Source organism: Oryctolagus cuniculus, chromosome 1, assembly GCF_051225735.1.
Source record: "Oryctolagus cuniculus isolate XC-2025 breed Fujian yellow rabbit chromosome 1, ASM5122573v1, whole genome shotgun sequence".
NCBI classification, from domain to species: Eukaryota; Metazoa; Chordata; class Mammalia; order Lagomorpha; family Leporidae; genus Oryctolagus; species Oryctolagus cuniculus.
Window position 1 is genome coordinate 34761029 of NC_142867.1, and position 16141 is coordinate 34777169.

The following is a 16141-nucleotide window of genomic DNA, read 5'->3' on the forward strand; positions in this document are numbered from 1 at the left end:
TTGGGCTAAACTTGCTTCAGTATTTCATGTTGTTTTTTGGTCAAGTCCTTGTACCCTTACCCCTTGAATTTCTCTTTCTATTTTTAGGCTTTTTTTAAGTCTTTATGTTCAGCCTTTGAACTCTAACACCAAAAATCTTACTCTGACTCTAATGACTTCTCTATGATTCCAGAAGTCCATTATAGAATATGCTATACTAAGTATAATTGCTGATGAAAACAAATAGCCTAATTTTTACTACCTGTTATTACAAAGTTCTCCATGTTGCCTTAACATTTCCATTCAGGGGAACCAAACTGCTTTATTCACAATTAAGTGATTTCTAGGACTCTCTCAATTAGGTATGTGTGTTTAGGGGATTAATATTTTGAGACTTAAAAAAAGAGAACAAAAAATTAAAAGAGCCATATTTTTTATAATTTGTATTAGTGTGACTGCAATAGAGAATTTTGACATATTTTACAATTATCTTGGATTTGAATGTTATTTATAGATAAGTGCTTTGTATTCTTGTTTTACTGTTTTTAATGATATCTTTTCCTACTGGGTCAAAAGTTCTTTTGTACCACATGTAACACTATTTGGGTCAAACTTTTCAGGATAGTAATATAAATTATAAAATAAATAAATGATAAAATGTCAGTTATTAAGCAGTTATATAACAACATTCATAAAGGTCATTACTTTCTAGTTTTTGGTAAATTTATTTGAGTTCTATATATTATACTTTTTACAACTACTCTATGATGATAGTTTAAATTTTATACAAAATTTTAAAGTTCAAAAGAGCATGTCATAAAGCATGTCATATGTATTCAATTTTATATATTGATATAGACCACTGCCACATAAAAACAGACTAAGTATAGTTGTTTCTCAACATTTCTCTAAGTATTCTTAAGTTGAGGTTAGATCAATCCAATTAAGTTATTTTACATCATCACTAAATAGCAGATGTTTTAGATGCCCAAGAAATTGAGTTCACAAAATACTCAGATTTTTCAAAGACGTACAAACTATTGCTTTTGTTGAGGGAAAAGGCAAGATTCAGACAATAGAATCCCAGCTTATTTCTACTTGTATAAATCAAGTCATTTAAATAAATGAATTGTGTATGCTGACCTGTTCTACCAATGTGCTACTGGGGGTGGATGGAAAAAAAGATGTGCATGGTGGTGGAAGTAGAAAGAGGCATAAAGCGTATTGGAAAACTACCAAATGTCCCCTGCAAATGGGCCCTATTCAGAATCAGTAAGCGTATGATGAGTGAAGTGGTTTTGAATATCGCCTTTAGATTCCATGCTGTTACAAGGCCAGCCCTGAACATGGCAACTCTTATTTCCACACACAGTACCTCTTCACTCTCAATTTAACCCCAAAATCTGATGAACCCATTACTCCATACTTGATTTCATGGAACAAGGAGTAGATATAGTTACAAATGATCAATCACAAGCCGTGAACCAAAGCAGCAAGGCATTAACAATTCACACCATTTCGGTCCACTTGCTCAAGCAGAAGATGTGCCAGCATATTTAATGCACAGCTACTTCGTTCAGTTTAAGAAAAGACACGACTTAAGCTGCATTTTCAAAAAAGAGGGGACTTCCTAAGGTTTCATACTTCCTAATCCCCAATGTCAACGTTTGCCCACAATCAGCAATTAAAATAACCAAGTATCCTGTAAAGGTCATAATGTCTAAATTAAATTTTGCTCAGGTAAAAAACAACATGATCTATGAAATTCTTCCCTCCAGTGCATCCATGTTCTGCTTGATCCTATCATACAAATCAATGTCTCTTACAGCAGAACTATACCACTTAGACCCCATAGGCAATGTGCCGTCAGTTTAATAGGATCACTGAAAAACTAAAGCAGCTGTGAAAGATTGCTCTAAGTATAGCAATCGTGCGCTTGTCATTTTGTTCAGTGGAGGAAAAATCCAAATTTGGGTAGGCATCGGTATTTAAGAAAACGACTGCGAACTCTATTCTCACAAGTACCTTAGGGACAATAAGATTTGACATACAGCATATAAACAAAAGTACACAGCAGCTGTTAGTTTAATTTTGTTTGAATAAAAATATGCTGACATAAATCAGGCAACCTAGGAGACAGCCTGCTCTCCATCACTCAACCTTCCCAGCAGACCACACCCTCCAGTGGCATCTATTGGTTGTTCTGGGATGAGGAGCTTTCTGGCTATTATCTAAAGCTGAATGAACAGCATTAAAACACATATATACCTTGGCATTAGCTCAAACTTCCCACAGGCATACTTTCTGGACTGGGAAGAAGTCAAATGTTAGTATCTTTGAAGAGCTCTCTTTGTCCCAAAATGACTCTTTAGGTCAGCTTAGTTAAAAAAGAAAAGACAGATAAAGAAAAAACCAAAACAAATTCCCATCAAATGGTGAGAATTTCCCAAATTTCTCAGTCTATTTCTAAATGATGAGCGACTAATAATAGTTGAGTATTTTTGAGGCTGAGATATGCAACTTACTGCCACAAAGCACATAAAAGATTCTTTGTAGGTAGTTGTGCTCTGGGCAGTGTTTTCCTCTTTCATAAACTCATGTACTCTGACTGAAATGTGAAAATTACAATTTTATGTAAATTATTATTCTAGATATTTGATTGGCATGAACTTCAATTTTTTTTACTGAAAGCAGATTATTAAAGCCTTTGATTATTTCCTTTGATTATTTTTGAAGATATATTTTTAAAATCCTGAACATTTTATCTTTTCATGCTAGATTCAAATACGCTATGCAAAGTGGTTCTTTTTTTTTTTTTTTTTTTTTTTTTGGAAGGCAGAGTGGATAGTGAGAGAGAGAGAGACAGAGAGAAAGGTCTTCTTTTTGCCGTTGGTTCACCCTCCAATGGCCGCCACGGCTGGCGTGCTGCGGTCAGCGCACCGCGCTGATCCAAAGCCAGGAGCCAGGTGCTTCTCCTGGTCTCCCATGGGGTGCAGGGCCCAAGCACCTGGGCCATCCTCCACTGCCTTCCCGGGCCACAGCAGAGAGCTGGCCTGGAAAAGGGGCAACCGGGACAGAATCCGGCGCCCCGACCGGGACTAGAACCCGGTGTGCCGGCGCCGCTAGGTGGAGGATTAGCCTATTGAGCCGCGATGCCGGCTGCAAAGTGGTTCTTTTAATGTCAGATATTGCTTTTGGAGAGGATGTATATATAATCTATATAGTTTAGGTATAGATCGTGACAGAACATATCCATCTGTATCTAATTGGTATTTTATTAGTTTGGTGGTTTCTCTTTAGAGGGATTTTTGGGTCCTTCTCATGTACTATTCCTATCTTTTGTTGCAGTAAGCTTAATCTTTTTATCAGTGATGAAAATAGTTTAAATGTAAGGTCCTCTTGAAGATTGATCAGTTTGTTTTCTTATTTAGTGTTTGAAATTGCTGTTTGGAGTTCTTAGAGGGATATGCCTTTATAATTTAACGTAATTATTTTAAATTTAATCTAATAATGCCATATTGCATAAATATTATGTGTCTTTCCCTTTAGGAGCATGATTTGTAGGCTAAAGGGTAGGCTAGAGAACATAAATTTTCCAAGAAGTTTAAAAAATATCCACCTTTTGCCTTTGCCTGGCTAGTTAAAACTTCATTGCCAAATCCTATGGTTTTCTTTTTATGTTTGTTTTCTTCCTTATTCTTCAAAATAATATTAGAAGTAAAACAAGAGCGTATACCCTAATTATGTTTTGAAATTCTTGTATACTTATATTTATATTTAATGATTTATAGAAAGTTGCAAGTTCTGTGGCTGGCGCTGTAGCATAGTAGGTTAGGCTTCTGTTCAGTGCTGGCATCCCATATGGGTGCTGGTTTGAGTTCTGGCTGCTCCACTTTTGATGCAGGCCCCTGCTAATGGCCTGGGAAAGCAGTAGAGGATGGGCCAGGTACAGGGTCCTCTGCACCCACGTGGGAGACCTGAATAGAGCTTCTGGCTCCTGGATTTGGATCTGCCCAGCTCTGCCCATTGTGGCCATTTGGGGAGTGGGCCAGTGGATGGAAGACTTCTGCCTCTCTCTCTGTTTGTCTCTCCCTTTCTCAGTCTGTAACTCTGCCTCTCAAATAAATTAATATATATTTTTAAAAAGTTCTAAATGGTGCCAAATAGTTATACTCATGGTCCTAAAAGTGAACCTACAGGACTGTGCACAGCATATTTGAATTACCATTTATTCACCCAGTAGACATTTTTTGAGGCCTGCTTTTACTAAACTAAAAGTTACCCATGATAAAATGTACGAATTAGCCAGTTTTGATCATTCACAATGTATACAGTATTGAAACATCCTATTGTACCTGGTAAATCTTTACAATTACTATTTTTCAAGTAAAAATAGTTAAAATAAAAGCAGTCTAAGAGCAAACTTTAAATTATTTAGGATTTACTGGAGGAAGGAAAAGATGAGGACTAAAAGACATCAATAAGGAAAAATATATAAGAAATTTTACATAAGCATAGGAGAGGGAGCAAGTAATTCTGCTTAAATAATTTCTGCTATTTTGCCAGAGGAAGTAACATTTGGTGTGACTCTTGAGGAATATGTTAACAGGGAGAAAAGGGAGAAAAATGCAAAGGAAATGGAATAGCATAAAGTAGAAAGATATCACTTGATAGTTCTGAAATTAATTTAGCTACTACTTTTAGTCATATGATCTATATACTTAAAATGTTCAGTATTAGCTCTGTCCAGTGAAGGTACTCTTTCTGGTTACATGACCTGTTTATCTAACATTTTCAGTCTCAGTTCCAAACCTATTGAAAGTATTACATTAATTTCAATTTTCCCTCTAGTCATAACTTGAGATAAAACAAAATTAATAAAAAGTTATTATCCACATAACTTTTCATTTTTTCCAGTGGTGGAAATGATCCTAGAAGAATGATCTCATTTGACTGATGTGTGTATATTGATAAATTTAAGGAATAATTACTTTCCAAACCATTTAATATAAAATATTAAGGGCTTACTAAATGAAAACTCTGAAAATACAGGAAAGCAAATTCTTATCACAGTCATATACATATGAGAAAACAGGTAGAACATCTGCATTAAAGACCTTCCACATAAGGAGACATGCTTATATGTAGTTCTGCATACAAATATTAAAGGGACACAGGATAACCTTCTCGAATGAGGTAAGTAGCAGTTAGACAAGCACATGGTTTGGAAACACACTAAAGGTAATATCCCCAAAGGCATCTGTGTGTTCATGTGTGTGTGTGTGTGTGTGTACATACATGTATATTTAATATCTACCATGAGCTGTGCTAACTTGTAGTAGCATCTGTGTTCATTTTCCTTCCAAGGCTAATGCATGTCTATTGATCTTTATAAATCATTGTCCTAGTTTTTTGCACGTATTTATATAATAGTCATCTTTAACAGAATGATGTCTCATATAGGGAAGGAGAACTCTACACACACAAAGGAGAATAGAAAATCATTGATTAAGAACACTTATGACTTCTCATTTGGTATAAAATATTATGGATCCCCATGAACACATAAAAATAATTAAATAATTTACACATGTGCTAAAAATTTATGGTTGAGGTTGAAAAGTCAAATGATTTCTGTTTAAAAAAATCAACCATCCAATTATACTTCAAAACTACATTTTAGGGCTAGGCTCCTTTTTAAAAGTATAGAATGGAGAGTTCTTTAATTCTAACTCTATAACTATATTTTTTCAAAATAACATATTAGGCCGATTTATATTTTCTTTCCAAGTACTTAGACATATCATTTTCTTATGTTTTCTGTACCTTCCTAGTTAGTGGAAACATTGTTTGTTCTTGGAGTGTGCTTTGTCTTCCTTTTCAAGAAGATCATCAAAGTTACTAGTTTGCAGCTTCCAAAAAGAAAGAACCTTCTAATCCCTAGTTCAGAGGCTAACCTTTATTAGTGCTCTCGTGCTTATAATGAGGGTCCTGCTTCCAGCAGGGAGATTCTGGGATACTGAACAGATTATTCAACAAGTTCACAGCACATTCTGAAGTCTCTTATAAAACCTGCGTGTGAATACTGCTTTCTTTGCTTTGCTGTTTCTGGTTTCCATAGTATTCCTAATTATATAAATCATGTGGAGCATGGGAGCTGTTTTCCCTCCAATATCAATTCTGACACTACTTATCTTGTGATTAATTTTTTTCTAAACTGTGTGTGTTTTTTTTTTTTTTTAATAATTCTGGTGGAGCATACAAACCGAAAAAAAAAGTTTTCTTGTTAGAAGATTTAATAAATGCCTTTTTGGAATCCCTTGGACTGACATAAAGAATCTGAAAGTTATTTTGTGACAAGCATAGATGAATGAGACTAATCTTATAAAATGTTCTGATTTAAATTCAAGATTAACTATAGGTTGTAAATCATTCATGTTTATCACCTACTTCTTTATTTAACTTTATTTTGTCTTAACACCTATTTATGTAGTGTCTTTCAATGTTCAAAGCATACTAAATTCAGTGAGTGTGCCAATTAAAGATGTATAAATTAAAATCTAATATATAATAGTATATGGATACTGAAGGAATAAGCTAAAAGTGCTGATGATTTGTAAGCCAGGTTTCTTTGAGAAAAATTATAATAAATGTTGACTTATACACTTTCGAGGTTCACTCCTTTTAGTTTTTCTTTTGTAATGCATGTGATTTTATGTTTTTTAAAAGTTTGAGAAGTTAGTTATGATAAAAGTTACAGAGAATAAGAATTGCTCCAAGAGTATAAAAATAGGATTGACAAGTGATTTTTAGGAATTAGTTTCTCAAACATGTTCTTCATGCGTATTTTAGATATTTGGGATGTCTAAATAATCATTGGGTTGTAATTTCCTTTTAATTTTATTTGTAGTAGAAAACCTCAATCTCTATTTTCAACATTCTTTTAGTATTGAATATATTATACAGACTTTAAATTGTGTTTTGAAAGAGCGTCATTGAGCTTAGTGCTATAAAATTCATAACTTTTTTTTTTAACCAAGAGCAAAATCAGCAGAATACCAGTAGCAAAGGCCATTTGCATAACTCAGCCTCTGAGCAGCTAAGCTGAACCTAATTGTAATTCAATTTCCAGATTGCTATGCTAGGCCTCTCTGCATAAAATACCCAAGTATAACATAACCCATAGCATGAACGTATTTTCTTTGTTGGTGATCTATTCAATTCCCCCTTCTAATGGAAAGAGGTATCAGAATGAGGTATCCAAGACATAAAGTTGTTCTGGATGCTTATGTTTGTGTTAAATGTATAAACATTAAAGACCAAGTTAAAAAAAAGCCTTTCATCTTTCTGGGTTCTCAAGTATGCCAAGGATTTTGTTATTTCTTCATTTCTGGCTCTTCAGAGGAAAATTAATTCTTGAAAAATGTTAGCTAACTGCCATGTTGTTTGACTATTTTACACTAGAAAGACTTTATAAGCTAATCATGTGAAAAAGTGTGTAAACATGTCTGTCAAGTCCATATGGATGTTGCAGTACAGGCCCACAAGTAAATGTCTTTTATCTGTTTATAAAATGTGTGCTGGAGTAGTATTCCTAAGTCCTCAATAGTTTATAAATGAGAAATTTAAAAACAAAAAGGTATGATAAAATGTTTGCTTAAGATTCTCCCCCTTGCTTTTAAACAGTTTTGCCACCCTGTTTTATGGGTTATTTAAGGAATGATAAGCCTTGAATAAGAATGGCTTATAAAGGTGAGGATTATATCTTATGAATAATTTCCAGTTATGATGTTTTAGGTATAGGGACTCCTCTACAGGAAGCTATAATACAGAAACAACATGGATCTTACAATTTTATCGGGACAATGCAAGTAGATTTCAGCAAGGTTGGTTCCAACTCATCTGTGATAAATGAGAAGATAAGGCAATCAGTGCACACCATGACACTCTGTGCAGCTAGTTAGGCACACTTCAGAACTATTCAGGTGTGCTCACAAAGCTTATGAGTCTTGCTTGGGGGGGTGTCTCAATATAAATACATCCTTCATGGTGGCCACTAGTAATGCAGGAATTGCCTCTCTAAGACTTAACCCAGGTCAGACATAAATAATAGATGTTAAGAGTTAGCTCTGGTATTGGGGCTGTGCTTCAGGCAGTGTATTTCAGTTGGGTCAAAAGAATTGTTTTCCCTTCTTTTCTCATAGTTCCTCTGCTTGAAAAATGCTTGCAAAATTCCATCACACCTTTGCGAGGACCACTTTGGGTCTCTAAGGGAGAAGGTTTCAGCCCCTCAGGAGCTAAGATGTACATCCAAGGAGTTCTTGTGGCCTTGTACCAACGATTAAAGTCTGCAAAAAAATATTATAAACAGGTGAGTCATCCCTCTTTGAAAAACTGCTTTATTATGTTTTAAAAATGTACTTGGTTGTATAGAGGCAATGATTGGCATTGTGTCATAAAAGAACTGTGACATGTATTTTGTGAGCCAGTGCCCGACAGGGAGCCAAAATGCTTCTTCTGTAACCTCAAAGCCAACAATAATGGGGCTAATTGTATTTGTCTTTTGGTATTGGTTGTCATATATCTCATCCTTTTCTTGTTGCACACTGTTCAAAGTGAAGGCAACTCCTTACATAGAAATTTTATAGACAGTTCTTTAAATAAGAAAATGAACCGCCCCTAAGTCATCTGAAGCTTTAGCTGTTTAATCTATTTTTTCTGTCACTATAAAATCAGATTGGTATTATAAATGCTGAGCTAAAATATAACAAATCACATTCTGAGAAATGAAATTTTGAATTAACTTTACATCAAGGGTAACTTACTTTATTTATACTTGTTTTACTGTATATTTCAGAGGTCAGAAATATTGAAATAGAATCATTTTATTGGAGTCAGGTTGAACTAAATTGTATCCCTTAATTTCTATATATCTATTCCATAATTATGTCTCTCTGTGAGCAAATGTCTGTAAGCCTGTAAAGACTTTGATATTTTTATAAGTACGTGTAAAGACTTTTGTTTAGTCAAAGTAGGATTCATATTGTAAAGCAGAATCATTGATGCCATTTTTTAAAAAATACAATTGCCACAGAAATCTTTGTACTTGGTCTTAAAAAGTAAAACATATATTTTCATCATGTGAAATAGGACTAAATTTTACATTTCGAACTGGGAGGCTCCCGTTTAGAACAGGACTCATTATCTCAGGCCACAAGCTGCTGAAAAATGAATATTTTGAAAGCATCCTGCTTTTTTTTACGTGCAGACAAGGGGAAGTGGGCCTGAAATGTCAGTCTCAGTGTTCACACAGCACCTCCTGCAGTCTGGTTCAGGAAAGAACATCTTGTGTTGACTGCAAGCAAGAGTTCAGCTAAGATATCCAGTGCTAGGAAGAAACATCTTCCGTGAGAAACTTTTAATTGCAAACTGTGTTTGGTTTGTCTTGTTAATTAATTCTGGTGGATCCAGAAATGGGATTAATATTTATCATTGTTAACAATATTTATAATAATAAATATCAGCAGAACCTCCAAACTTCCTTTAATATTCTCTATTAATTATATATAACATGTATGCTAATGTTCTCCTTGGTTATATGCAAAAACTGGTGTAAAATATTTTATTATATTTGATTATCTTAATTAAAATTTTTAATTTTTACAGTGCAATGATATAAGATAATGATCAGTTGAATTACAATGCTTTATTTGGTATTATAGAGTTTGATTCCACTTATAGATTAATTGAAAATTATTTAATGTTACACAAAACATGAGACCATTTTCTAATACAAAAAAAGCACTATTTAAATCAAATATAAAGCAAAACATGTACTATGATAAAAAGTGAGGGTGTTAGAGGTAAGAAACATCTGAAACTGTAATGGCATTTTTTCCTTCCACTGTCCTAAACACTTAAAATTTAAATAGATATAAACAGTTGTACTAAGTTTAAAAGAATTCTGTGCATTCTAAGAAAAAATGATTTGAGAATTACTTACAGCTTTGTTCTGAAAAACATATTTTCTTAAATTTGAATTGTAAATGTGAACAAAATTTATTGTTTTTAGTGTTTCTAAAATTGTCTTTTGGTCAGCCTGCAAGAATTTTCACATTATGTCAAATTTAAGAATATTTAAAAACCTAGGCTCTTTGCTAACCTTTTTTTCTTTCATTGAGTTATAATACTTTAAAGCTTTGTACTGAGCCATTTTAATATGATAATTAAATTATATTTTAAAATATAAAAATAAAGGAAAAGAAACAGAAATGTGCTCATGGTGCATTTCCATGCAAATTTCTGTTTCTTTAGATACACTTGCTATATGTATTCTCGAGGCACTCTTCTTTGGCATTTCTATACCATGACTTCATCTAAAATTATTTGCAATGTTTTTAAGAGTTACTGCAATGGTACTGGTATGAGACCACCAGTGGTTAATCGTTAAACCTGGCAATATCTTTATTTGTGAGTACGATTTCTTAGCAAAAAATCCCTCATAGCATAAGTGAACTTTATTTGTATTGCATTTACTTCATTTGACCTTTGGAATAGCTTTTTCTATTTAGTTCTATATAAGATTGTGTTAAGGAGTCATTCAATAGGTGAAATGGAGGTGGATAATAATTCCTATTTCTTTACCAAATTTAAATTTATAAATTGTAAGATTATACTAGCTCTCAGTATTATTTCCATTTGTTCCCCTTTTGACATCACATATTAAAACAGCAGTATTGTTTTGGGACCTGTCAAAAGACTAAATTTCGGCATCCCCAGAGGAAATTTCTTTTAAATAAATTACAATAATATAGCTTTAAAAAAATTAAGACTACTGGTTTTATGTTTATGAACTTACTCATTTTTCAATTTTTAACTTGGCTTGGCTATTATAGCATGCAACTGAATTAAGCATACTACATTAGGGTGGTCTTAAATATATACTGATTCATGTGTATTAAAATGAGATATTATATTTAGGACAGCATAAAGTCACTTAGTCTTACATTTATCACGTTTATTTCCCTAAAAGTGGAAACATCTTTGAAATTGCTCAGAGCTAAGCAAAATGTATTTAATTGGTAATCTCTGAAATAGCATAAATGCATTCCTATGAAATGTAGTTAACACTTTCAGGGACATGGCCCGTTCCATCTCATTAGCATTCCTGTTATGTAGTGGTGCTGTTGGTGGGGGTGTTGAAGTAGGAATGCCATTGTGTCGAGTTCCAGTGTTTGGGGACAAACACTGCTGTGGAAGGAACGTGTGAAAAGGCCACAGTCCTGTCAGTGAATGAGGAAGGCTGTGCTTTCTGTGTGCTTCAAGCAGGGAAGCTGTCATTCATAGGCCTAACACAGCCAAACAGAGGCCAAAACACAAGCCTGCACTACCTTTTAAAATGATATTAGTGATTTTTAAACAAGATCTTCTTTATTTATGATTCTACATAAAGCTTTTAGTTGCTGTCAGTAAACAAAATATGTCAGTCTGTTCAGCAGTACTGTAGAGATGTGTAAAGTTCGTGGAACTGTGCCAGGCAGCTATATAAATAATGATTTAGAAGGGCTGATGGGCAGTGTTAAGTACAAACATGATTTCTGGAAAACATTCTAGAAATGTCTTCCCAGTTTAGGTATTTCTTTGAATTTTTTTTTCCAACCATAGCAAAATTCCTGGATACTTTTGTACAGTGAATACATAGTACTTTTTAAAATATGATTTTTGAAAGAGCTCATAAACTTTGCTTTAATGAATTAAAGCTGTTCACAATATTGCTTAACAGTTGTTGTAGACTGTAGTCATTTCTGAAATAGAAATGAGGAAATAAGTAACTACAGTATCTTGGTAAATACCATCTTAATTATAAAGAAAGTCATAGGCCCTGTGTTGGTTAAGACATGAAAAAGATGCATCTACTGTTGAGTTAAGAAATTTGAAGAGACTTTTAATTCTACTCTTGTTTTTTGCATTTTGGAAAGAAATGATCATATAATGAGAAATGAGATTAAATTATAGCTTATTTGATTATTTAAAAGAAAATAAGCAAAAATATATTCAACTGTTTCTCAAAATCTTGGAGCATCGTCTAAACTTCAGCAGTATATTTTAAAGTAATTGCCAATTTCTTTTTGTGTCAAGTTCAGGGAAACTTTTTATCTCTGTAATTTTAATTTGGAACTGTGTATTTACACGGTTTGTAATAAGTCATTACTTAGTAAGTTTATTGAAATCTTTATAATTTTTGGCCAGAGTGATTTTTTGTGTGTATATGTGGTCCTTTTTGTTTATTAGCTTAAGGAAGTAAGATAACCTTTTTGAATTCTATAATATGCAATTTCTTAAAGTTTTGTGTTTGATGCAGTAGGCTTAGAAATCTCAGATATTTCAAAAATTAGGCTCCATTTTTTATTTTAGAATAAAAATTTTAGATTTATTTTGCAGGCATATTATTAGATGAGGAAATAACCATCTATCAAATCAATATATATTGATTTTTCACTTTGAAATTATAATGTGTTTTATTAATATGCTAAAATAAGTTCCACCAAAACACTTAGTTTCATATAAATAAATTTGTGTAAGTTAATGTTGGCTCACTTTGCTCACACTTTCAATAAGTTTGGTAATTATATATCAAGCAAAAGTAGTAATACTGTATTATTTAGAATTTATTCAATTCAAAATATGCATGGATTGTATTTAGTACTGGGAAAATTTGTTTATTGCAAAAAAAAAAAAAAAACCTTTAGAGGAATTTTAGTATTTTAGTTTCCCATAAAAGAAGTTTTGAAAGTTTGTCCTCAGAGCCTATGTCTTAAGTTAATCAAAATGCTGTATTGGTTCTAATATTACCTGAGAAGTAACCATTTCTATTTAATTTTCAATACATACTTGAAAATTGAGCTGTTTCTTTAATTAGACTTTTTTTCAGATAATATTCAGTTTTTGTAAATTTGGAACAAACTTCTTAATGATCTTTGAAGCCGTGGAACACAATCTATAATATACAAACATAACTTCCTATTAAAAACATGAAAATAGTGTGGCAATCATTTCAAAATGAAAACTACTTCCCAAGGTTTGATAAGTAATTTTTAGAATATTAGGCTGTTAGTAGATTTGAGGCAGTGTTGAATTTTCTTACTGAAACTAAGCTGCATTCTACTTACTTGAAGTATTTTAAGAACCTTAAACTTGGGGCTTTTTCTAAGTGTCATGCTTTGAGCAGGCCTAACATCAGTTAAATGAAGTGAAAATTGCATTCTTGTCTTGATAGAGATGAAAATGGATTTCTGGTCATGAAATAGATGTAGTTGTCACTTTTTAAAAAAGGTGTCAGCAGTTTGCTTCAGCGAGTAAGGTGCCAATTCAGTATGGCAGTAAACTTGTGATCTGAGCAATCAATAAAATGCTTCAATAACTTCTGCTTCATTACACTTATAATAAGAGGCTATAGATCCATGGCACATAAAATGTTGATAAAGAGGATATATGGGGATCGACTGTGACAATTTTCTTGAAAGTACAGTAAGTGCAATATTGCCATCTAGAGTTTGTGCATAGGTAATTATTACTGGTATATGTGCGTGTGTGTTGGGGGGGGAGATGACAGTGGAATAAAACAAGTGATATTGAAATACTTGTTTATTTGCTGTCATTTATCCATGACATACTTATCTTCATGGAACATTTCATTTGACTTGGCATAAAGCTGTTTAGGTCAGGATAAAAATTTTCAAATCTGTGTTTTTCTCTAATTCTCTTAGAATTACACTACCAAATGTCAAATATGTCTCTGGCTCAAAATTTGAACTTTCTGCCATGAAAAGTGTTTATTAAATAACTCACTTTAGAAAGAAATTAGAGATGTTTCTTTTTTGCATGATAATTCAGCTATATAGAAACTGCTTTATTGATATCTCAGGTGAGTGTGTTCCAATTAAAAATTATCCCTGTTAATATTAAATGTGCCTTCAAAAATGAGAATTCATTTTTAAAATGGTATTTTAAAATACATATATTTTATTTAAAAACATATTTCATGAAAGGAATTTAGACTTTATGGTTTGAGTAATTAATTATAAATGTTTGGATGAAGGGGGAGTTCCATTCAGGGACTGTCTCAGAATGTCTTCATTTTTATCAGGATATTAAAAATATTTAATATCATTATTTTTTCAATTAATTATTCACTTTATGATATATTTTGAATGAAGTAATATGAAAAAGTTTAAAATCAAGCATTACTATATAATTTCCTTCTCTGAATTGTGACTTCATAATTGAAAATTTTATGACAATCCCAATGTGTTATGTGATAATACAAATTAAACTATGGATATAAGTTAACAATAAAGAAAGTTGACTAATTTGGAAAAAGTTATTCCACTTACCTATTTTTCTACTTATGCAAGTATAGAAAATTTTTATAAGTTTTTAGAACTATGCCTTTAAATTTCACTGAAATGGTTACTTTGGCATTAATATATTAGTAATCCATTTTTTGTAATAACTGTTCACACACAAGTATTTTGTGTTTTCATACATATGCGAATGACTTCTACAATTGTAAAAAATGGGAATAATTATGACATTATTTTCTTTTTTTGAACAAAATTTCATCCACAGGCATCCTAATGTTACATTATCTCTATTTCTATTTAAGATAATTCTTTAGTTAGATAAAAATATTTTGTTTTGAAATTTATAATCATACTGAGTAGAAAATTTTGTATTTTAAATATCCAAATAAATATTGAATTGTTCTGATAAAGTAAGTGAAAGTAGACCTGACAAATTTTCTATAAATTACTCAACCACCTACAGGTATTATTGCCTGTGACTCTTTTGAAATGAGAATAAATTTTATAGAGTTACAGCAGCAAAGTGAAAGAGTGTATTTGATAGATTCCCTGAACGGTTTCAACACCCACAGGTATTATTTGTAAGAAAACAATCATGCCGAGTCGTCAGCTGGTTAGAGAGGGCACAGCATTCTATCTTCACCTGACATCCTATCTGTTCCGTCAACATCCTAGACCCCCTGCCTGCTGCCAGTCCTCCCAAAACAATAATGCTCACTGAGAGGTTTGTGTGAATGGACAAGAATATGAATGTTTTTTTTTTTCTGAAGAACTAAAACTGTATTGAAGTCATGTCTTAGCGGAAGGGAAACCCGGTGACTAGTAGTTTGTATTTGCTATTCAAATTGATCAATGTCAGTGATTGATAGTTAATATCTTTTATTATTAAGAACTCTGACTAATGATTGATAAAATGAGCTTTTTGCATACAAACATTTTGGAAATCATTGCTTTGCTTCCTTTTACTCATACAATGGTTTCTTCTCACCTGTTGTTAGTGTTAGTTTGAATAAATATTAATCTTAAAACAAACTGCTAATTTTTAAGTAATGCAGTTCATCTTTTGCACATATTTTATATATGTATCAAAAGGTATAAATGATTATAACTTTTATTTATTGCTCTTATCAATCAATTTTTCTCAAGTTAACTGTTAGAAAATCAATTTTACATAATTTCCTTAAAAATCTTTGTCTTCTTACATATCTAAAGTATTTTAATTCCTACACATAGCCAGTCATACATGGAAAAATGATAGCAGATTCTGTTTATCTACACTTAATATTATATATTACTGGGAAGTAAATGTTGAAAGTTTCAGAGAAGAGTATTATAGCATGAGTAAAAGGTGCTGGAAAGATCCAAGTCCCTGGCCTTGGCAAACAACAGGTGAGTCACATCTTCTAGAAGCATACAGGTTGTATACCACTTACTTGAAATGCTTGAGACCAGAGTATATTGGGTTTTTGATTTTTTTGAGATTTGGGAATATTTGCATATACACAATGAGATATCTTGGGATGGGATCCAAGTCTAAACATGAAATTCTTATTTCATATACATCACATATACATGGCTTGCAGGTAATTTTATATTTTTAACTTAATATTTTTAGTATGCCTGTGTTCTGACTATACCTAATCACAAGGTCAGGTGTGGCATTTTGCATTGGCGACATCATGCTGACACTCAAAAAGTTTTGGATTTTCAGACTACACATGTCCAACTTGTATTGCCCACAGCACTGTCCTCCTGTAGTTTTACAATTAAAATTAATTAAGATTAAATAAAATGAAAAA

At 32.5% G+C, this 16141-nt stretch overlaps 1 protein-coding gene across 9 annotated transcripts in view; it reads left to right on the forward strand.

The window, feature by feature from the left end:
- DCDC1 (doublecortin domain containing 1) overlaps window positions 1–16141 on the forward strand; it is a 553166-nt gene that overhangs the window by 122851 nt on the left and 414174 nt on the right. For all 9 annotated transcript variants that reach the window (XM_089309905.1, XM_089309913.1, XM_089309931.1 and 6 more), the window contains one exon: window positions 8184–8350. In XM_089309905.1, coding sequence (XP_089166031.1) covers window positions 8184–8350 — 167 coding nt within the window. The remainder of the gene's footprint in view (window positions 1–8183; window positions 8351–16141) is intronic.